At 34.4% G+C, this 22074-nt stretch overlaps 1 protein-coding gene across 1 annotated transcript; it reads left to right on the top strand.

Moving 5' to 3' along the window:
- The first annotated feature begins 721 nt into the window (after positions 1-721).
- On the top strand, positions 722-19229 carry LOC128215338 (mitochondrial substrate carrier family protein L-like). Its single transcript, XM_052922034.1, has 8 exons — positions 722-852; positions 3786-3939; positions 4990-5058; positions 8142-8204; positions 9851-9923; positions 11081-11128; positions 13404-13609; positions 14629-19229. The coding sequence occupies exons 1-8, from the start codon at positions 795-797 to the stop codon at positions 14801-14803; spliced, it is 846 nt and encodes a 281-aa protein (XP_052777994.1). The 5' UTR covers positions 722-794; the 3' UTR covers positions 14804-19229.
- Positions 19230-22074: the final 2845 nt, after the last annotated feature.

Raw genomic sequence — 22074 nt, 5'->3', positions numbered from 1 at the left:
CGGAAACCTTTTTTTTTAAAGTAAAATGATAGGCTTTGTTTGAAATTATAAAATCAAGTTTCATCAAGGAATTTGGCTTAAAGAAATACTATAATAATAAATTCGGTTGTCAGGTGGGATTACACCCTTAATGTGAACTGACGGGGATTCGTTACATTCGGAACTCCTCGGCCATTTTTTCAAAAACAACCTCGGATGTATATGGACGGTTTACATACTTAAAAAGTGGTACGTTTAAGTCCGCTGCAAATAGATCGCGTAGTAATCTTATTTAGTAGTTAAAATTTATGACTTAACTCTTGGGAATCGTAATTATGTTTGCAATAATACACTTCACTGGCAATCAATTTAAACTGAGAGCAATGAATAGAACTCTTAAACACTACATTTAATTAATGCTTTTATTAAAAAAAATACGGACTACTTCAACAGATGTACCGGCATACATCCGAGGTTGTTTTTGAAAAAATGGCCGAGGAGCTCCGAATGGGATTCGTTATTTTCCTTAAGACAATTTGGTTAATTTATTTTGACATAATCGATGCAAATTATTCTACAATATTGACATGACAAGTTCACTTAAATTATTTTAGGGGATCCCCCCTAATGTATGCCCTGACTAGGTGGGAAGGTATTCGTTAAACATACATATTCCATTACTTTATTTATTCACTATAAACTGTGGTTGTATGTAACCTATACGATAGCGATTGAATATTTCGTCACTAAGAACTGTCATCTGTCAAAATTCGGTCACAAGAAGGGAATGTAACAAAATTTGACCAATTTTTGAGATGACACACAGTGAAAAACGTACCCATTGGTTTAAAGAAGGTGGAATAGGACTTGGAGGTAATTTTCATAAATTGACTTTGATTAAAAGTGCATTAAATGATATTAAATATAATTGATTCGGATATCCGAAAAATAGTGACACTTGTCCCAATTTTAGTGCTGGTCAAGTTATGTGTGTCAAAAATTTATCCCTGCGAAGGTTATTGAAAGGATCTTAAGCATCACGCCTGAATTTTGATCAATTACAAACACTGCAAGTTAATAATTGAATATCGGCCTAGATGATGCATAGCAACCTTCAGTTAATGGGCATAACCTTTAATGGGTTAAGGTTAATTAGTGTATGATGGACTGTCACCGACATTATCAGTGGCTGATCAAGGATTTGACATAAGAGGGGTCGTAACTTAGGGGTGTACCCTATTTACTTGCGCCCCTCCCTCAGAAACCAAATTTATTTAGTTTAAAGTGTTGGCAGGGGGTTTGCGGGTCCTCCCTCAAGAACAATTTCTAGTCTGAAATGGTGCATTTTGGCTGTATTATTTTATTCCCCCCCCCCCCCCCCCCCCCCCCCCCGATTTCGCTAGAGATTACTATATATATTCATTGTCAAGTAAAATAACCTCAATTCCATGCCTTTTTGTTTTCTGTTTCGATAATCGATTATAATCGAAAATTGATCGGTTTGGCCTGAAATTGGTGACAATCTAATTGTACTTGGTATTAATCGATCATTGATTCAACCAGCAAGTTGATTCTCTTTTTTCCTCTTGTTTTTTGCACTTGGTTCATTACTGCAAACTAAATTTAAACTAAATAACTCAAAAGATACACATGATTTAATTACTTATTAAATAAATTATGAGTTGTTGTATAGAAATAAAACTACAATTAAGGTATGGTATACAACTGGTTGTACTATTGATGATATATATATAAAGGTTATTTGAGTAAAACTATTATTGATAGTCAAACTGGATAACATTCCCAACACTACTCTTGGACCTTGTCAAACATTAAATTAATTGTGTGGCTTATCCTGGGTTAGTTGAACAGCCTTTCATGCATAGCTGTGTTAGTTCTTTCATGCTTTTTTTTCAACTTTTTGCTAAGTTTAAAGTAATATAAGCCTTAGACATACACACATGACTTACCCAATTAAAATATTAATATCAGCTGTAGCCATGTGTGCATGACAAACCCTGTGTTAGTTTCATCAACCTAAGCAAAGCATGAAGTACTAGTTCATCAGCCTTAACCATGCATGCTTGACTAACCCTACAATAAGTTAGATGGACCTTTGACTAACCCAGCGTTGATTATCTCAGCCTTAGTCATGAATGCATGGTTGACCTAAGAAAGTTGAACATTGACAGCCTTGGTGAAATGAAACGTCACTTAAGTTCATGAACTTTCTTAATACCTCCGACAGTTAGTAAACGGTTCCCATTATGACTTCATTCTATATTTAAGAACAACTCCAACTTTATATTATTTCTTGTCAAATACATTTATTTCTTGTTTTTTTTTTAAAGCACTAGTACATGAATGTATCAGGTATAAATATCATATCACATCCAGTATAAGTTTATTGGTTTTTTTTTTACAATTCTATAGCACTGAGGTATCCTCAACTGAGACCTTCTGTGGCTCTAAAGAGGAGTCATCAAGAATTGCCCTCTACTTCTTTGCAATATATTGGTACTATGGAACCATCTAGATGTAGAAAATTCTTTGCTACTACCTCATCAATTGAAGAGGGAAATTTCCCTCATTCAAAATCTGAATTAAAAGTTAAGTTGCACAAGGATGGATTAAACCATCATGCAGCCATACAAACGTGGGGAAACCTTTATAAACTCAATGACTGACTGTCCGTATCCACCTTTTCCAATCAATAACTAGATGATTCTTTGGCTCAGGAAACTTGATATGCAGGGTTGTCATGACTAGCTTAATAGGCCAAAGGTCAGAGCACAGAGACCTTAAGCTTGAAAATGGTTTCCAATCAAACACTAAGATCATTTTGAAACTCAAACTTGGTGGGTAGGTAGGTCGTGAAGCAAATCACGCAGATCAATTTTAAGGAGAAAAACAGTTTTGGATCCATATCTGACCAACTTTTGGGCATAGGAACATCAAACTTCGTAGGCAGGTTGGTCATGACCAGTAGATGACACCCTTTGATTATAATTGAAGTAGGTCCAAGGTCAAGGGAACGGTGACTTACCCTGAAAAAGGCATTTGGATTTATACATTGTAACTAAATAACCTTTCCCCCAGCAACCCCAAACTTGGAAGGAAGGCAGGTAAGTCATGACCAGCAAATTACTGCTATTAATGTTGAGGTCAAAATCTAATCCTGGTCATTTGCCATGTCTGTGAAAGTTCATGTTTTATATGTATATTTCATGTGTTTCTGGTACGGATAGAAAAATCTGACCCGAGGGCATGCGCGTTAGCCAGTAACAAGTCTTGCCGAGTGCCCGAGGGTCGGAATTTTCGATCCGGACCGTAAACACATGATTGATATTTTTTCTTGCATATCTAAAATTATCAATTTGTGGAAAAATTGACTTAGAAAACGCACTTTTGTACATTTCACCAAAAAAGCGGGTGTGACATTGTTTACTGACGTCATAAAGCGCAGTAATTTTAAATCACTATTGACGCATTTTTTCGATTATTTATTTTCATATTTTAATTAAAAGTATTGCTAACTTATATAATCGATTGCGCTTTACTGAAATGGCATAATTTACTTTTCGCAAAACCATACAATAAAAGAAATCAGAAGTGGCGCGTTGTTGCGCGTGACTCATCACGTGGGGGTGTAAGACGGGGTTTTCCAGCACTGGTCACATGACCGGTAACACACGTCCGGAAACACACATCCAGTATGCAAGAATCATAGTTCTTACATTAGTTAAGTTATCAATCTTTCATTAGTTTTTTTTAATTATTCAATGTCTTATAAATATTTTTTACAGTGGGTATATTGTATGGGTTAACAAACACATGTGTCGGGCACCCATGGGATACCCTAAAAACCAAGATGCAAGCCCAAGCAGGCTTCGAGAAAACCGGGCTTTTCCAGACACTCACAAAGACTCTCAGGTCCCAGGGTGTCATTGGTCTGTACAGGTAATAACATTAATTACGAGAGTCACCAAATCTTTGTAATACATGTACAAGGAACTAGGGCATTTAAGGCATTTACAGTCGCCAAAATTATCACAAGCTCAGAAGCCCTAAACTGGTGAAATGTATTCCGGGCTTGCTAAAACTCTAAAATTTATAAAGCAGGGCTTGTTCAAAAATTTGATGCCAGGCGAAAGAATAAGAATTCTGTCTTATCCATCCAAAAGACTAAGTTCGATGACTGCATTTTTATACCGAAAAAATAACCAATTTACCACATTTAGATTGCATTTTATACCGAAAAATTAACCAACTTACCACATTTAGATTTTCTATGCAGTAAATGTCTTGTATAAAATTTAATGTTAACAAGCATGTATGAAATAATGAGTTTCATAAAAAAAATTCTGAAAGGTGAACAAAATAGGCTGATGCAATAATTTTGATTTAAATTTAATGCCTTATCATGTTAAACTCATTTCAATTAAACGATCAAAACAAAACAACGCATACAATTTGTGTACAGATAAAAAGATTAGGATATTCTGGTGCTTTTTTAACTGTGGAATTTGTAGCCACATAGCTATTTATTAAAAAATCAACATTTTTTAAAAGGCTAATAATTATATTTGTTTTACAAATCATATGCTTTTTTTGGTTGTTTTATCATTTTCTCTAGCGACTGCTGCTATATTTCACCAAAATATTAAAAAAAGTCAGTCCGAATATTTTTAATAGCTTGAATATACAAAAAACAATCACTTTTTGTTAAGCAATAATGCTTCAAACAACGCAAGAAAATGTTATATTAATATGTCTCTGACAGAGAGCCTGAAAGAGTGGTATAAAAATGTGGCATGTTCCACAAATATTTTTTCAAGATTTCAGTTTTAAATAGTTTTAGGTAGAATTATCGTGCTTCTTAGTTGAAACTAATGTTGAAAAAATGTAATAATAATTGCCTGCTTGCTCAAATTCTTTGCAGCCAAAATCAAAAAATCCTTCCAATTTATTTTTTAATTGGTGTGGACTTATATATTTTATTATTTTCAGAGGATGTATTCCGCCTCTGTGGGGGTCTGGCATTTACAGATCCGTGCAGTTTGCTGTATTTGAAGGGGTGTAAGTATGACAGGAATTGGGATCATTTAAGCCCAGTTACCTTTTCTGCCTGGTCCTATTTGACCCAGTGACAATGCACACACTGGTCAATATCTGCCCACTTTTATTACTGCAGTATTGTAAGCTATTCGTTCTCATATATTGCTGTCCACGCTCTTTGGATAGCTGCAGAGTATAAGTATCTTCCATGGCCGAGAGTGTAAGATGGGTTCATTCCGACCCGAGCGTAGGGTGTTTTGCGGAAACGAGGTTTACCGAGTTTCCGCAAAACACCCTGCGCGAGGGTCGGGATGAACCTATCTTATACGAGCGGCTATGGTAGATGCTTTTTCTCCCACCTCAGTTAAACAAAATTAAGTAAAAATGTATTTTTTGCTGGAACTCTTTTTTGCTTAGTGAAAATAATTGCGTATGGATATGCGATAGCACGTGGTTGTCATGGATATACGCGCAGTGATCCATTTAATGTTAATAGTCAAATCTGAGGAGAATGAAGCATTATTTCTTGAATGGTGCCTGAAAACTGTTTTATGGTGACATTTGAAGCGAGAAATAACTAATTAGCGTTCTTAATATTACCATAAGACAAGATTTCCTTGATGCTACTGACGAGTCTTCAACAAGGGAGCTAATTACAATGTGGTAAAAGGAGTTCCATATGGGCATTTTATCTTCGCCCGTGGGCAAGATCTACTTATCTGAGGTGGGAGAAAAGAGTGTTCAGTTGGCTCTGGCTACAACGCAGTGAACACATTAAGAAGCCAACAAAGACGAGGTTGTGACTGATCACCACTGCCTGCCCCGACATCTAGAGGGTGAACCGAGATAAGGGGCAAAACGGTGTATAGTGGGTTGGCAACACATCTTTGCAGTTCTTGTGAGAAGACAACCATATAGACAGCTACAACAGAACAGAATATAGAACACTTACAGAGATTAAAGAAAGGGAGGATGTAGGGCCCAACAGCAGGACGGATTCAATGACAATGATCAGACGCAAACAAGGGATATCGAGGACTGATGATCCATCAGACGAAGAGCGGCTGTAAGGCGGGTGTAAAACATCAGCAACACAGAGAAAGAGGTAAAATCTGGTTGGTTGTCCAACCACTGTACTGGAGGTCTCTCAAGCCTTGTGTGTTCGCTGGCTGAAGGCGTCTCTACGTCGGGCGTATCTCTGGCGGTAGATGACTTCTTGAGTTTGCTGAGCAGTACACAAGGTACTACTCATGAGGAACAGGAAGATGATGGCCAAGAAAATGAAGCAGATTCGCCAATCTTTAAACATATCTATACTATTGGAGGCTCTCCAATATTGGGCCAATCACATCCTAGATCAGCAGGATGGTCAATCAACAGATGAATCCACACAGGACGTGTTAACTTTCCTGGGTCATGGCGCATATCACCAATGGCGGAAAATAGTATGGCCCTGAGGAAAAAGGTATTTACGCTCAAATGATACAGAGAAAGAAGACTAAGTGCAACTCAGGAAACAGATACGATCAAGAATAAAGACAATTACTAATTTAAAGAGGCATAGACGTAAAAGGATGGAAAACGGCAAAGAAGAGAACAGCGTTTATCCCAAACCCTTACGAATATACAAGGAGTTAGTTAAGCGATTGGAAAGTCTTGAAAGCTCGAAATTAGCCAGGATGAGGTTTCCTTGCATACCGGACGTGTGTTTCCGGTCATGTGACCAGTGCTGGAATATAAGTATCTATCATGTGTTTCCGGTACGGATAGAAAAATTCGACCCGAGGGCACGTGCGTAAGCCGGTAACGAGGCTTGCCGAGTTACCAGCCACGCAGCGCGCCCGAGGGTCTGATTTTTCAATCCGGACCGGAAAAACATGATTGATAATTTTTCTTGCATATCTGAATTTATCAATTTCTGGAAAAAATGACGTAAAAAAAGAACTTTTGTACAATTACACCAAAATCCGACCCTCGGGCACGCTGCATGGCCTGGCAAGCCTCGTTACCGGTATGCAAGAAAGACAAGTCTGAACTACCTGGAAATGTCAAGGCATGGATTTCTCCAGCATGGTCTCCTGCTTAGATTCGTCTGGCGATTTATGGTCATCCCTACCAGCACGGTCGAAATTAGCAGTCAATTAGCAAGCATCTTAGTATGTGGTTCTACCTGCTCGCTGTGTGATAACATGATCGCTGTGACATAATTATGCTCTTCTTAAATTTTCTTGCTAAAAAGGTTTGGAACCTGGGTGGTATAAAAGGCGGCACGACCATGTTCTTAGAGAAATGACAAACACTCTAGAGCATGAGGGGAGGAAAGAGAGAACCCTAATAAAGACAGGCCCATAGTTGACCAGGAAGGTGTCGATCTCCCCACTGGAAGTTAAATATAAAGGTTTTCCATCACAGTCAAGTGTTGAAAAATGCTGGGCGCCGTGGGTACAAGGGACAGGTCAGAAAGCCACCGTCCACGCCCAAATCCACAGAAAGAACGTTCAGTCGGCCCTGGCTATGCCACAGAGAACAGATTTAGTTGAGGCAGTGACTTCTTGCCCCACAATCTAGAGGTTGTACCGAGATATGGGGCGAAAATAGATGGGCACTCGGCTGAAAACGTCTTTGTTTTGTAGTCCATTTTATCTTAACAACATGTGATAAAATTTAAAAAAATACGACTGACACGCAGTTTCATACACATTATATAATACACACTTTTATTCAATAAAATATCTCATGTGAGCGAAAATTATTGCCTGAACGTGTAGAGATTGTGAAAATATAGCGCAAGGGGAGTAACTACAAAATTGGCTTTGTAAAAAGTCACAGAAAAGAACTAAACTGTCTCTCTTATAAAAGCATTTGCATTTTCATAGTCATTGATCAAGATGCAATTGATACAGTCACGTCTCTGGCTTTTATTATAAAAAGTAACTTCTTTTTTATTTTATAACGTACTAAAAATAGAATTCTCATTTGTCAGTCTTGCTTTGTGCGTGTATATCTCATAGTTTTATTGTTTGTGGTGTCATTGCCATTCAAATGTCAAACTATTTCTTGAAGATGTATGCGTATACGTATATACATGTATTTGTTCTTTACAGGTACACATTACTGAATGAGCCAAACTTTAATTTTGAAATTCCTCTAACTGCTGGGCTGCAACCGTAAGTAATGTTTCTAGTTTTCTAGTTTAGTGTTTATTAACAGTGACATAATGCTTATGCTGATAAACTGTGTCAAACTGGCCAATGGTATCGAATCATTTTAGTAGGGTTTGACATATAGTGATCAAACTCGGTATATAAGAAGAGGTTATGGAGACCTTTCATGGGATTGCGTTTGGGGCCCCTAGGATCAAGGTCGAGGCCACTGATACTATAAATAGAAAACTGGTTAGTACGAAAAAACTTAAAAACTAAAAAAGTTAGTGTTGACATTTTGCTACCAAACTTAGGAAGAGGTAAGAAAGAACTTTTTATGGGATTGTGTTTGGGGCCCTGAGAGTTATGGTGAAGGTCAAGGTCACTGTTGCAAAAAAATAGAAAATTGTTAGCACTTGATAACTTAAATTAGGAATAATTAATGTAGACCTTTTATTGGATTACTTTTGGGGCCTTTAGGGTCAAGGTCACTGTTATTTAAAATAGATAATCGTTTGGTAAAGAATAACTTAGTTAGGGTTGACAAATTGTGACCAAACCTGGTATGTAGGAAGAGTTTATGGAGGACTTCCATATATAGGATTGTGATTGGGGCCCCTAGGGTCAAGTCACACCGATACTTGAATAGAAAAACAGTTGAAACTGAATCAACTCACACAAAAAAGGCTTAAATCAATCATTGAAAACCTGGTTTTGTCGCATTGCGGTGTTTCATTTTTACTTTTTAATTTGACTTTTTTAATTGCTTGTGACAGCCACATATTACATCATTATTAATTTCTAAGACAAAGTGGCGTATATAGTCGTATCGAGAGCGCTGTTATTTTTATGATGATTCCCGTGTTGATTCTGATGTTGATTCTGATGTTGATTTCTTATGTTGATTCTGATGTTGATTCTGATGTTGATTTCTTATGTTGATTCTGATGTTGATTTCTTATGTTGATTCTGATGTTGATTCTGATGTTGATTTCTTATGTTGATTCTGATGTTGATTCTGATGTTGATTCTGATGTTAATTTCTTATGTTGATTCTGATGTTGATTTCTAATGTTGATTCTGATGTTGATTCTGATGTTGATTTCTTATGTTGATTCTGATGTTGATTTCTGATGTTGATTCTGATGTTGATTTCTTATGTTGATTTCTGATGTTGATTCTGATGTTGATTTCTAATGTTGATTTCTTATGTTGATTCTGATGTTGATTTCTTATGTTGATTCTGATGTTGATTTCTTCTGTTGATTTCTGATGTTGATTTCTAATGTTGATTTCTTATGTTGATTTCTGATATTGATTCTGATGTTGATACTAATGTTGATTTCTAATGTTGATTCTGATGTTGATTTCTAATGTTGATTATGATGTTGATTCTGATGTTGATTTCTTATGTTGATTCTGATGTTGATTTCTTATGTTGATTCTGATGTTGATTTCTTATGTTGATTCTGTTGATTTCTTATGTTGATTCTGATGTTGATTTCTTATGTTGATTCTGATGTTGATTCTGATGTTGATTTCTTATATTGATTCTAATGTTGATTTCTAATGTTGATTCTGATGTTGATTCTAATGTTGATTCCTTATGTTGATTCTGATGTTGATTTTTAATGTTGATTCGTTAGATGTTGATGGTTTTCGTATTGCAGGCGGGTAATTATAGCAGGTGCAGTAGCGTCTACCTCTAGAGCTATTATAGAAACTCCACTGGAATTTGCCAAGGTATGATAACTCTGCAAAAATCTCCTTATATTTATCTAAAATGATGTTGATGAATTGTTCAATAACATTTGTCTACTGTTTGTATGATTAAAGATCATATTTTTTTATCCTACTTCATATAATTTGTAACATACAACATTGCATCTTTGATAAGATTTAAATCTCTAATTTTACCAAATTAATACTGTTGAACGTATAATGAATATCATTATACCAAACTTAATACAGTTTTTAATTTAAGCATAGCGGCATTGATAATTATTTCTATTATAAGCTTTTAGCTTCCTCTTTGATTTTTAAACCATTTGATGATTAAAGGAAGGAAAGTATAGTCGATTACCCTAATCAGAAAAATATTGATAAGAGTTTAATGCTCTTTCAATTGACATGAAAAGTATAGAAATAATTGTGATAATGCACTTGTTATTTTGTGTCTACGAAATCCTGATCGTTATATTCAGAACGTTCATATGACTGTCATGTGATAAGGCGATCAAAGAATACATCGCTTAAATTTTCAAAGTGAACACAGAAATCAAGGACCTTGAATGACAATGTTGAGCGATTGTCCAACCTAAGTATGTTTTAGTGTTCTGAAATAAATCATAACATTTAGTGTAAACATGAACCTCGCTGGGCGATGAACTGTTCTGAAACAACTCCTGATTTTCCCACAATGCTCTGCGCTGTTAACGCACGACATTTCAGGATTTTTTTTTAGCACCAGAAATCAAATGCCACAATTTTAGACCCACACTTTACATGGTACTTGAACGATTTGATTTTTGATTTAAGGATTTAATTAGACCCACAAAAATGTTAATTTCGGATCCCTGGTGACCCCATATGATTTTTTTTACAGAAAAAGTAAACCAAAACATACCCAAAATAAACAGTCTAAAAGCTGGGGTCAGAACTGTGGCAAAAGTAGCAAAAACTGAAATTCTTTATTTCAGTGTAACTTTCCTTTTAGTGAGTATTGATGATGAAATTTGACGAATTGTATTACTGTTTAAAATTGCTCAATAAGTTGATGATTTTTTTATGTTATAAAAGGGATATTCTGAAAATATGATTCTGGACTTGGACTTGAGACTGCTTGTAATCATGGCATCTTTATCAATACTATGTTTTATAATTCGCTATTTCTCCAATAGATTAAGAGACAAACGCAGCAAACATGGGAACTCAGGAAGGTGTACACGGTACGTATTATACAATTGTATATTAAGGAAAGGTATAAGTCCATGCATTAGAAATTAAATGAATTGATTCCAATGGAGCGACAGCGACTGTAGGAATTGTTTGGTTAAATTGTAATACAAGATATATAACCAATGTACAGTTTACCATTGAAACTTACGAGCTCGTATATTTGAATCGACGCAGTCACATACACCAATAAATGGAAAAGGGATTACAAAATACTTGCTTCTGATTGACTGATTACATTTAATGCGCGTTTATGTGACGAGATTTAGATATATTTATATGAATATGCTATGTCACGTACACCAAGAAATGGAAATTAGATTACAAAATTCATGCGCCTGATTGACTTGTTGTTAAAGCATTGAACTGTATAGATTGATTGCTGGTTTCATTTAATGCGCCGTTTATATGACGGAATTGACCCTCCGCAAATATGTGCAAATAAAAGCAAATACCTACTGGATCAAATTTTCCATCGGGAGGCAAATGTTTGGTCCCGTCGGTATTTCATATATAAACGCAAAACCTGATTTGCCGATATGGGATATTTTCCTTTTGGCAGGTTGTTTTCAGTAAGTATCCACCACAATGACACAATATAGGATGATGATTGTAATAAAGTTTTTTTTTAAAATTCTAATCAAACTTTCTAGCCGAAAATTTTAAGCAAAATTATTCTAAAAACGGCTGATGTTTTCGCGTTTAGTGACTTGGTATCATTTGAAGCTAGTATACAAGTATCAAAATTGTGTGTGAAAACGTTTCGATACGTAAAAAGGGACTATACTTTTCAGTAGATTCAGTAACCTTTTTTAGGTCATAATATTTAAAAACATCCATGATTCTTTTCATATATATCAAAAAATCAAAACAGTTACACAAAAACAGCTTAATTTAAAGTATTTTTCTTACAGTCTTACAATAACTTGCTGAGAGAACACATGACCTTGGACTTTTACATTAGTTTCTCTAAATTTTCAACTGGATGGATGGTGACTTACTCAACCTTAATTTAAAAGACTTAAATACAATGTCGACACAAGCTATTTATCATATTTTTTATTATTAACATGATTTATTAGTATTGGCTTTTTATTGAAAGTTATATTTAAAGTTCGAACTGTTTTGGCTACGAAACTAGTAAAAGTAAGTACTTTCGATCATCTAGACGCTTGCATCTGACACTGTTCTGTATTGAATTGACTCTGATCAAAGCGGCTGAATGATCGAGACTAAGAAGGTTTCCGTTACCACATGTAAGCGTTTATTTGTCATAGTAGCTGTGTCTGCACTGCCGTCTGCATTTAAAAGTTATTTTAAACGCTATATACAGCGATATTTTTAATATACAGTATGCTAATGATCATGGATAATTAGCGATCCCTGCATTCATCAAAAATTTTTTTTTATTATTAACATGATTTATTAGTATTGGCTTTTTATTAAAAATATTTTTTTTTCAAGTTCCATTTTAGTCCATCAAAGACCAAAAGATACCACTGTGGGTAAACAGGCCCTGGGGGCAAATGTAACTCCGGGGCAAATGTTAGTCAAATAAACGGGCTAAATGTAAAACTAGGTCAACGTTCTTATGGTTTTATCATAAGTCGTTTCCGACTGAGTAGATTTTAATCTTCTAGTATTTCAGCATCATTAAACGTGTCTTAATGATGCTTATAAATCGAATTATACCTCTTTAGCACTTGTTACTAAAACTACCTTAGAACAAGTTCAATCAACTCGAGACTGCTGATTTCATATTTTTTTTATGTATTTTCAAAGGATCACTTATTACATTCATACACTTTTTTGCTAATGCCACAGACGGCAGCACTCAGATACATGTAGCGATATTATACGTAAACTTTATCCACCTTGGTTTCACTAATCACAGTGTCTCTCTAGTCCGTTCAAGATATCAGCAATAGATATGAAATTATTATGCTTTTGTATTTCATTGGTCTTGCTATAAAATAAAATATACTCACTTTTAACTTTATCTCACCTTTTCTTAGATAAGCTCACCTGATTTTTTTTTCTTTTCTTATCTAACAATTCTTTATTCATCATAACATGCGTTATCTTATGTTATCTTATGTTATCTTATCTTACCTTACATGTACCTTATCATTACTTATCGTATGATATCATACCATATCATTTCTTATCCTTTGTTCATATAGTCTTTTACAGTATTATACCTTATCTTATAATTGATAGCCTATCACATCTTGTCTTATCTTGTCAACACTCTCTCTGTTCATATAGGGCTTTGGAGTTACTTGGTTGCGCACCATGGGCCTGATGAGTTCATATTTTATCTTTGTGGACACGGGTAGGCGAAATTTCCCCGAGTACTTCGCCCGGCCCATACTTGGACCATTTCTCATATCAGGGATGGCAGCTACCATGGCATGGTGGATTGTGTGGCCATTAGAGTACATGAAATCACAAGTCCAGAGTGGTTATGCCAAGTAAGTTTATTGTAATAAAAACCAAGCTTGATATATGCTAACAAAATCATTAGATTTTCCAATCATAACTTCAGTTTGATTCTTTTGTTTGATATAAACCGAAGTCAGTATCAAATCTCTCCGCAGGTATAATATTTTAAACATTGATTAACTTTATGTAATTATATCTACCAAGCTTGATTTGTCCAAAAATAATTAAACATTGCGGTGATAATATAACACTGCGTATTGCGTCAATGATAAATGACCAGTACCAGAATGGGACTATTTTCCTTATCCTGAAAAAAACTGCATGTGTCATAGCCCTGTTTAAATCGGGTTCGAAAGAAGATCAAAACCATACCAGTTTTAGGGAATATCATTCACGTTTCACAGCATTAAACAGTTTAAAAGATGCATAGACTTAAGAAGTTGACACTGACAAAAGTGCTGTGGCTTAAATTTTGACCTAAGAAACGTCTTGAGTTTAGTGGATGATTAGATTTATTTTGCGTAATCCTAAGTTATACCGTTTTTCGTCATTACAATATTTTTCAATCGTTTTTGACTAACAAGAACAGTAAAAGTTGGAAATGTACTACCAAGCCTGCTTCCAATATATCAAGAGTGCCACATGGATATATACTTGGTCCGCTCTTATTTCTTATATATATCATCGTTATATATCTATATATATATTAATGAGATTGCACTTTGAAATGATAATGAAGATATCAATTTATTTGCTGATGACTCAATATTGAACACAGGTTGCAATTTAACTAGAGTAGTATGCTACATAAAGAATAATAATTACCTCATGGTCGATCGGTGCAAAATAAATAACATATCGTTATATCCAATTAAATCGAAATGTATGGTTATTAGAACGCTCCACAAATATTTGAAAGAAAAGTGATTCGGTTCTAATAAATGTATATACATGGTAATTCATATTAACGTGTATGTTTACCAGTATTATACAACTTTTAGTGAAAATATTAAATATTCAAATTGACTGATCCTAATTATGTTTGCAGCCAAAACGAGTCGGTGCTGAAGAGAATGGCAACCGTTATACGTGAGCGGGGATTTTTCTCCCTATACCGGGGAATTTTGCCCGGTACCATAAGAAGCTTCACAGCCAATGGAACGAGTATGGTTGTCATGACGTTTGCACAGAGAAAGGTTTCTGAAATGGGTCTTAGGGATTGATGGTTATACATGTTGATTTTAAGCTTAAAGAAAACAGTCAAGGTAAAGAGTTGTTGTCGTTGGCAGCAGTGTGCAAAAACTTTAACCTTTAAGCCATCACTAAAAACTGTATTTAAATAAAACTTGGTACACATGTTCTAACAGACATTATATGCATAGTAAGGCTATGGATTGAATAAATGTTGAGTTTGTCCCCTTGATCGACTGAAAAAAACAACAGACGAGCGTTGGCATGCGCTTTTGTTGACTTTCATATGTATACGATTTAGTCTGTGTTTCGAGGGTCGATGTATTGTCAAAACTTTGGCGGCATTGTTTTTGTCAACATATGTATCACGGCAGCTTGGGAGTCATTTGCAGCAGCATGAAAAAAAAAGCAGCATGTTAACATTGAGTAATAAATCAAACACTTTATTATAAGATTTTATCATAAAGCTCTCGTGAACAGACTTTATGTTGGCATTTTGTTTTTTGAAAATGGTTGAATTTGAGTTATTTTGCACTAGTTCTATGAACAAAGACCAAACAAAAACTACCAGGTACTCATTTGAGTCCAAGCCTAAACTTAATTTACATTACTAATGCTGATTCTTATGTCACATATTTCAATAGTTATTATCAATAGGACCAATTTGGACTTTAGTCCATGTTTTATCATTGTTACAAGTGGATCTTTTATTATTGTTATAAGAATTTTATTACCATGTACATGTATTCAGGGAGAAAGATTGCTGCCACATGTAGGTGGAGTGTTAAGTGTTTTTACATCCTTATATGTTAGATATTACAGTTTATTGTATTCGCATTATGTTGCGTTGCGATGTTATTTGCTCAAATTCACAAGGAAACTTAATACTCTTGCGAAGATAAAATAATGAGATTAATTAATCAGGTTCGACAAGCTGACCTAGGAGTGACAGTCTACGTCGGCGATACGAACTGTGGGTGAGGGGTGTCCCACGGGTAGTTAATGGCTATGCAAAACAGGGATATCGAGGATATTCAAAATACCAATATTTCTCTGAAAATAAGCATAAAAAGAAACAAACAAAAATGTTAATTGTTTTTAACTAAGGTCATAGAAAAATGCTATTTTCTAAGACTCTCTTAAAATGATAGAAAAACGATATTACATTAATATCGTCTATATAATATATCACTGGTTAAATTTTCATTTTTTGCAACGAACGTGTTATGTGAAAAAGAGAATCTTACATTCGTTGCAGTTTGATACAAAATGTCATGACATTTGTTAAGGAAAGTTGTAAAGCTCGTCAACGGCTTATTTCATAACTTTTCCTAACTGTAATGTATATACATTGTTTTTGTACTCATGTAAGCTCCTATATTTACTGAACTTTTTGCTATGCAAGCTATGCAATATGTTACATTATTATAATGTACGGCTAATGTTAATCTCATCAAAACCAGATTCCAAATAATCGCTTCACGACTTTACGCTATGGCTTTTATTGAGTGCAATTGCTAATGAATATACTAGTTGGAGAGGTCAACTTCAGGTGACACCAATGCCATGTTCTAAAGTCGCATGCAGGACCGCGAAATGATTTTTATAAAATTGGTTTATATAAGTTTGTGTTAGTTTTGTAAGCATACAATAACTGTTTTACATTTTATTAAAGTTGCATATTTTACACACTTTCTTCCACGTTTTTGCATTCTTTGAAAACAAATATGTATCATATTGAATCTCAAATCTAAACATTTACTGTCATTTAGTTGTATAGAGAATTGCAGTGAATTGTTTTCAAGTAATCCAGGTAATCTTCTACAAGTTTTAATGAACATATTTCAAGGGATGTATTTCCCTTTGAAATGAATAATTTGCATCACACATTTTCTCAGAAGTAGCCAGCTATGCCTTGTTTGTGTTTACAGATGATCGTGTTTTTCTCATTATTTTAAATGATCACATCAGAGGCATTTATATAGCTAAGCGCCTTTTCTTTTGAATTAAAAATAATGATTTGATTACCGTTAATCAAGAATTTCTAGTCAATTAAAAAGTTTGTGATATTCAGAAACATGATTCCATTCCCTGGAATTATAGTTAACTATAGATTTTATTTTTTATATTAGAGGAGAGAAATATTCATAAGGTATTATTATCATTCTGACATTTTGTTTCACTAGAATATCAGGAGACCATATTTTTACAAGGGAACAAATAAGCACGATTATTTATATGGCGTGCGTCGCCCTCGAGTTATGTAGCTTCATTTCTATTCATATTTTTCCAAATATAATTGGAATATTAGGATTTTTGCTCTAGTACGATGAAAAACATCATTTCGATAATTATCCTGTCCTAAAATTATCTGAATACATAATAATTGTTTCGAAGTAATTTAAAAAGCTACAAACGTCTTTAACACCTCTGACAAGCCAACCTTTACGTGTGCTTCCTTAAAGCAGGGCATTGCCGAAGAAAGTTTTGATATACATTTATAACAACCCGTTCAATTTTTATCTTTAAGGATTTTAGGGACAACCACAGTTACCATAATTTTCAAAAATAAACCCTTCATTTTAGTAGAACAATGTTCATGCATTGGCCAAAACTGTTAGTTGAAAATGCATTTTACATGTGTAATACAATGTTTATTGTATGTTTCGTATGCAAGATATTTTATACATTGTATATTTCTAATGCTAGATTTTGATTTCATTTAACATAGCCATGTAATTTTCTTGGTTGTACAATGAACTCTTAAATATTGTGTTGTAATCTAACCTTTATGTTTGATGTAATTATTTGTACAATAATTACGATGATATGAGATGGGTGCGCGTTTACATTTGGTATAAATGATAAATTGTGGCAATTTGGGGTTACACGTATCAGTTGATTGTTAATGGAGAAATGATATAGGAGCTTATTTTAACATTTTTCATGTATGAGAAGTTGATAGAAGCTACATCTTAAATCAATAAACTTTTGATGGTGTAAATATAATATTTATTTAATATAGTATCGTTTATATAAGTTTGAAAATGATATTTATTAAATGTCTTATGGTCAAGACCATCTGGGAGCAATATGTCCAAGAAACTACTCCTGTTATATCCTCAGTATACCATTCATGGCCATGATGGAAAAACTGTCATTGTTTACCGCCGAGGCTTGTCTTTATAAATTTTAGAAGATACAAATTAAGCCCGCATTCAATTCTTCTCATTAATTAAAACGTTTTTTTTTTGTAAAATGCAAGATACATTTAAATGATTTTGAGGTTGTAAATTTGTATTGTAATAAAACTATTAATCCAAGAGAATGATGGATTTCCAAAACAAGTAAATAGAACAAAGGATGGCATGTGTTATTTACTACAAGCTCAATGGGGACCATTTTTTTACAATTATAGATCTCATTAAATAAAGGCAGGGTAAAGCTCATGATATTGGCACAACATCTTTAGGTAAAAACCGCACATAGAATCGTTGGCATAAAATAGCATATATAGACTCAAGACTTATGAATTTGGGCATACTGCAGTAGGGTATATCGGCGGTAATTTCCTTGATTTGTAATCACCACTGCCTTGCTTTTTTGCGACTATTTTATTTTTTATGATATTTTTTCATTCGATTTCATATGAAAGTTATACAAGTATGCCTGATGTGAGAAAATAGCAGCTATGTGCTTGAACAAAATATATTTGAGATAGTAGGTTGAGCATTTTTCAGTGCACATTTTATAGGTTGCAGGAGTGGTTGTTCTTGGTTCGCGTATAATTAATGATATTTTTGTCTTTATGTTTTTTTACCGACATTTAGGCCTTGTCAACGGGTTCTTCCCTTCACCGTACAGTGATAGCTACCGTCACGTTATGGTATTCAAAGTCACGTGATGTAACAAATCGGAACTTTCTTTCATTTAAAAAAATATTTGAAAACAACATTATATTTTGGAAATTTGATAAATGATTGCATAAATAAGCGTTACAAACTTATATAGAAAAAACATCCAGCATTTGTTCATGCGGCAGAGATCTTCGCTGCTCGTCAAGGGAGATCAGTGCGTAAGAGATTGGTTAAATATATATGATGTGCCGTGAATAAATTGTTGTACCTATAACGCGATGTACCAATCGGAAAAAGTTTCAGGTAAAATCTGCACCAACAATTTTAGTTGCATTAAAGTAGAATATCTTGGTCATCGTCTTGTCATATATATATAGTTAATTTGTTTATAAAAGGTGTGCCATTGTTTTCTGACTGTATTTAAACCATATCATGACTGGCAGCTCATTCTGGTTTTTGATAAATGAAAATCTATGGGGGGTTTTACTTGTTGTTGATGCGTGTTTTTATTCTGATTGCTGATTCATCTAGGTCTGATGATATTTTGATATTGTATTATTGTGTACTTTATACATCATATGGCTGTAAAAAAATATGTATATTTTAAATTAAATTGGAAAGAAACATGTTTTGATTTAAAAGCGTAAACATTTTTTATTTTTTTTTTTAAAGTTGGAGATTCTCGCATGTACCCCGAAGAGTTTGGTTCATAATACATATTTCCTGCGACATGCCGCGATATGATGCGACAAAGATACATACATATAATCGCCGCGGATCACCGTAAATTGTCTGAGGAAAAATAAATTGTTTGGACCATTGTTACGACTTAGCACGAGTTGATTCGTTATAAGTAAGAATGTCTTTGGGTACTAACTCAACATTATAACAAAAATAGCGCTTTGATAAATAAGGATACGTGACTTTCATATGAAATGATACTTGGCTTCGTATATAATGAAACGTGGCTTTCATATGATATGATACGTGGCTTTTATATATAATGATACGTGGCTTTCATATATAATGAAACGTGGCTTTCATATGAAATGATACGTGACTTTCATATATAATGATACGTGACTTTCATATATAATGATACGTGACTTTCATATATAATGATACGTGACTTTCATATGAAATGATACTTGGCTTCGTATATAATGGAACGTGGCTTTCATATGATATGATACATGGCTTTTATATATAATGATACGTGGCTTTCATATATAATGAAACGTGGCTTTCATATGAAATGATACGTGACTTTCATATATAATGATACGTGACTTTCATATATAATGATACGTGACTTTCATATATAATGATACGTGACTTTCATATGAAATGATACGTGACTTTCATATATAATGATACGTGGCTTTCATATATAATGAAACGTGGCTTTCATATGAAATGATACGTGGCTTTCATATATAATGATACGTGGCTTTCATATATAATGATACGTGGCTTTCATATGAAATGATACGTGGTTTTCATATTATAATGATACGTGGCTTTCGTATGTTATATCCCGTTTAACTGCGTTGCAAAGCAAATTTCGCAAGATGAGGGGGCTAATGTTTAAGGTATTGCTAGACCTTCGCGCCTGAGTTCGTACGATACTCGTAAACCAGTACTGCGTTGTCGTTCAAATCTCTAAAATATTTTAAGAGTATTTGCAATAGTTCCGCACACAATGTCGCATTAGGCCCTAAATTATCTCGTTGAATGGTACTTTGTCGTAATGAATTTACAGGTTCAGCGTCAATCGGAACTCCTCCCATTTTTATCGAAAACAACCTCGGATGTATTTGGACGTTTTACATACTCAAAAATTGGCACGTTTAAGTCCGCTGCAAGTAGATCGCGTCGTAATTTTATTTAGCAGTTAAACTTTATGACTTTACTCATGTGAATCTTTATGATGTTTGCTATAAATCACTTCACTGGCAACCAATTTAAACTTAGATCAATATATACAACTCTAAAACAATACATTTAATTAATGATATAATTCAAAAATTTACGAACTACTTCAACTGATGTACCGGCATACATCCGAGGTTGTTTTCGATAAAAATGGCCGAGGAGCTCCGAATGGTTTAGCGTTTAAAGAGCTAACATACACGGTACTGACTAGTTGTTTGTTATGGACGGCGCTCTCCTACCATCGGGTCATTGCAACAAGGAACTAGGCAGATAACGTTGAGTCATAGTTGGCGTAGAAATGACGGAACTAGTACATTTTCGACGTTACAAACGATCCTGCGGCTTCAATACGCATGCGTTATTTCAAGGAGGGTACAATTTTGGCCACTATTTTCAAACGACACTCCTTTTACCACAACTCAAAAACACAAGTATCCACAACCATTTACGATCATACGTATATCGAGCGACAACCTTCGGCCAATGTTATTTGTGAGGAGAAAGGTATATGACTGCTGTAATCAAGTTTGATATATTGGATATGCTCAAATATACTACGATCTCGAACTGAAACAATTATCCTCAAGCTTATATTCCAAGTTAATGCTAAAGCTTAATTCTTGACAAATAATTACATTAAGTGCCTTTCTAGTTCTATAGTAACTGATTTTACAGAAATATTAACTATTAAGCCATCACCTGTATCATCAAAGGTTATACCTTAATTATATTCGGATGTTCTATTAGTACATACTTTCGATTTCCGCCTTCGGAATAAATTAGTGTTATCCTTCGAAAGTAGATATTTAATAATCGACATTAGAGGATGAACTTGTCCATAATATCGTTTAACATGAATAAAACATTCTGGAACGGTTTAAATATCGCAACGATTTCGAAAATAACAGTAAAAGTCGCAGTAGGGGATGAATAGGTGAATATGAATCGTAGTTCATGATGGAACATCGGAGTAAACACAAAACATAATGCATGATGGAACACTGGAGGGAATTGTAATCTTAGTGCAATATAAAACACTTCGGTGAACATGAATCGTAGTACATGATAAAACACGTGATTAACTATAATTTGTAGAACATGAATAACTTTAATTGTACGTGATAGAGCACTTGAGTGAACGCAAATAAAAACAACAACAGCATGATAAAATACTGGGGATGGACAAATATCGTAGAACATGATAAACTTCTGGAGTGAACACAAATCGTAAAACATGATGGAACGCTAGAGTGCACACAAAGCGTACATTATGACGGAACACTAGAGTGAACACAAATCGTAGTTAATGATAGAACATTGATGTAAACACATATCGTCGTACATGATAGAACACTGGAGTGAACGCAATCCTAGTACATGATAGAAAATTGAAGCGAACACACATCATAGTACATGATAGAACACTGGATTGAACACAATCCAAGTACATGATAAAACATTGGAGAGAACACAATCGTGGTACATGAAGGAACACTGGAGTGAACACAAAT

Source organism: Mya arenaria, chromosome 13 (assembly GCF_026914265.1).
Source record: "Mya arenaria isolate MELC-2E11 chromosome 13, ASM2691426v1".
NCBI lineage: Eukaryota > Metazoa > Mollusca > Bivalvia > Myida > Myidae > Mya > Mya arenaria.
Note: the sequence above shows the minus strand (reverse complement) of the source record. Positions and strands in the feature narration are given on the sequence as shown.

Excerpts from the sequence above, each read along its gene's own strand:
- LOC128215338 (XM_052922034.1), top strand. The coding sequence starts at position 795 with ATGACACACAGTGAAAAACGTACCCATTGGTTTAAAGAAGGTGGAATA. Across the intron at positions 853-3,785 it reads AGGTGGAATAGGACTTGGAG|TGGGTATATTGTATGGGTTA; the intron begins GTAATTTTCATA and ends TATTTTTTACAG. Across the intron at positions 5,059-8,141 it reads TTTGCTGTATTTGAAGGGGT|GTACACATTACTGAATGAGC; the intron begins GTAAGTATGACA and ends TGTTCTTTACAG.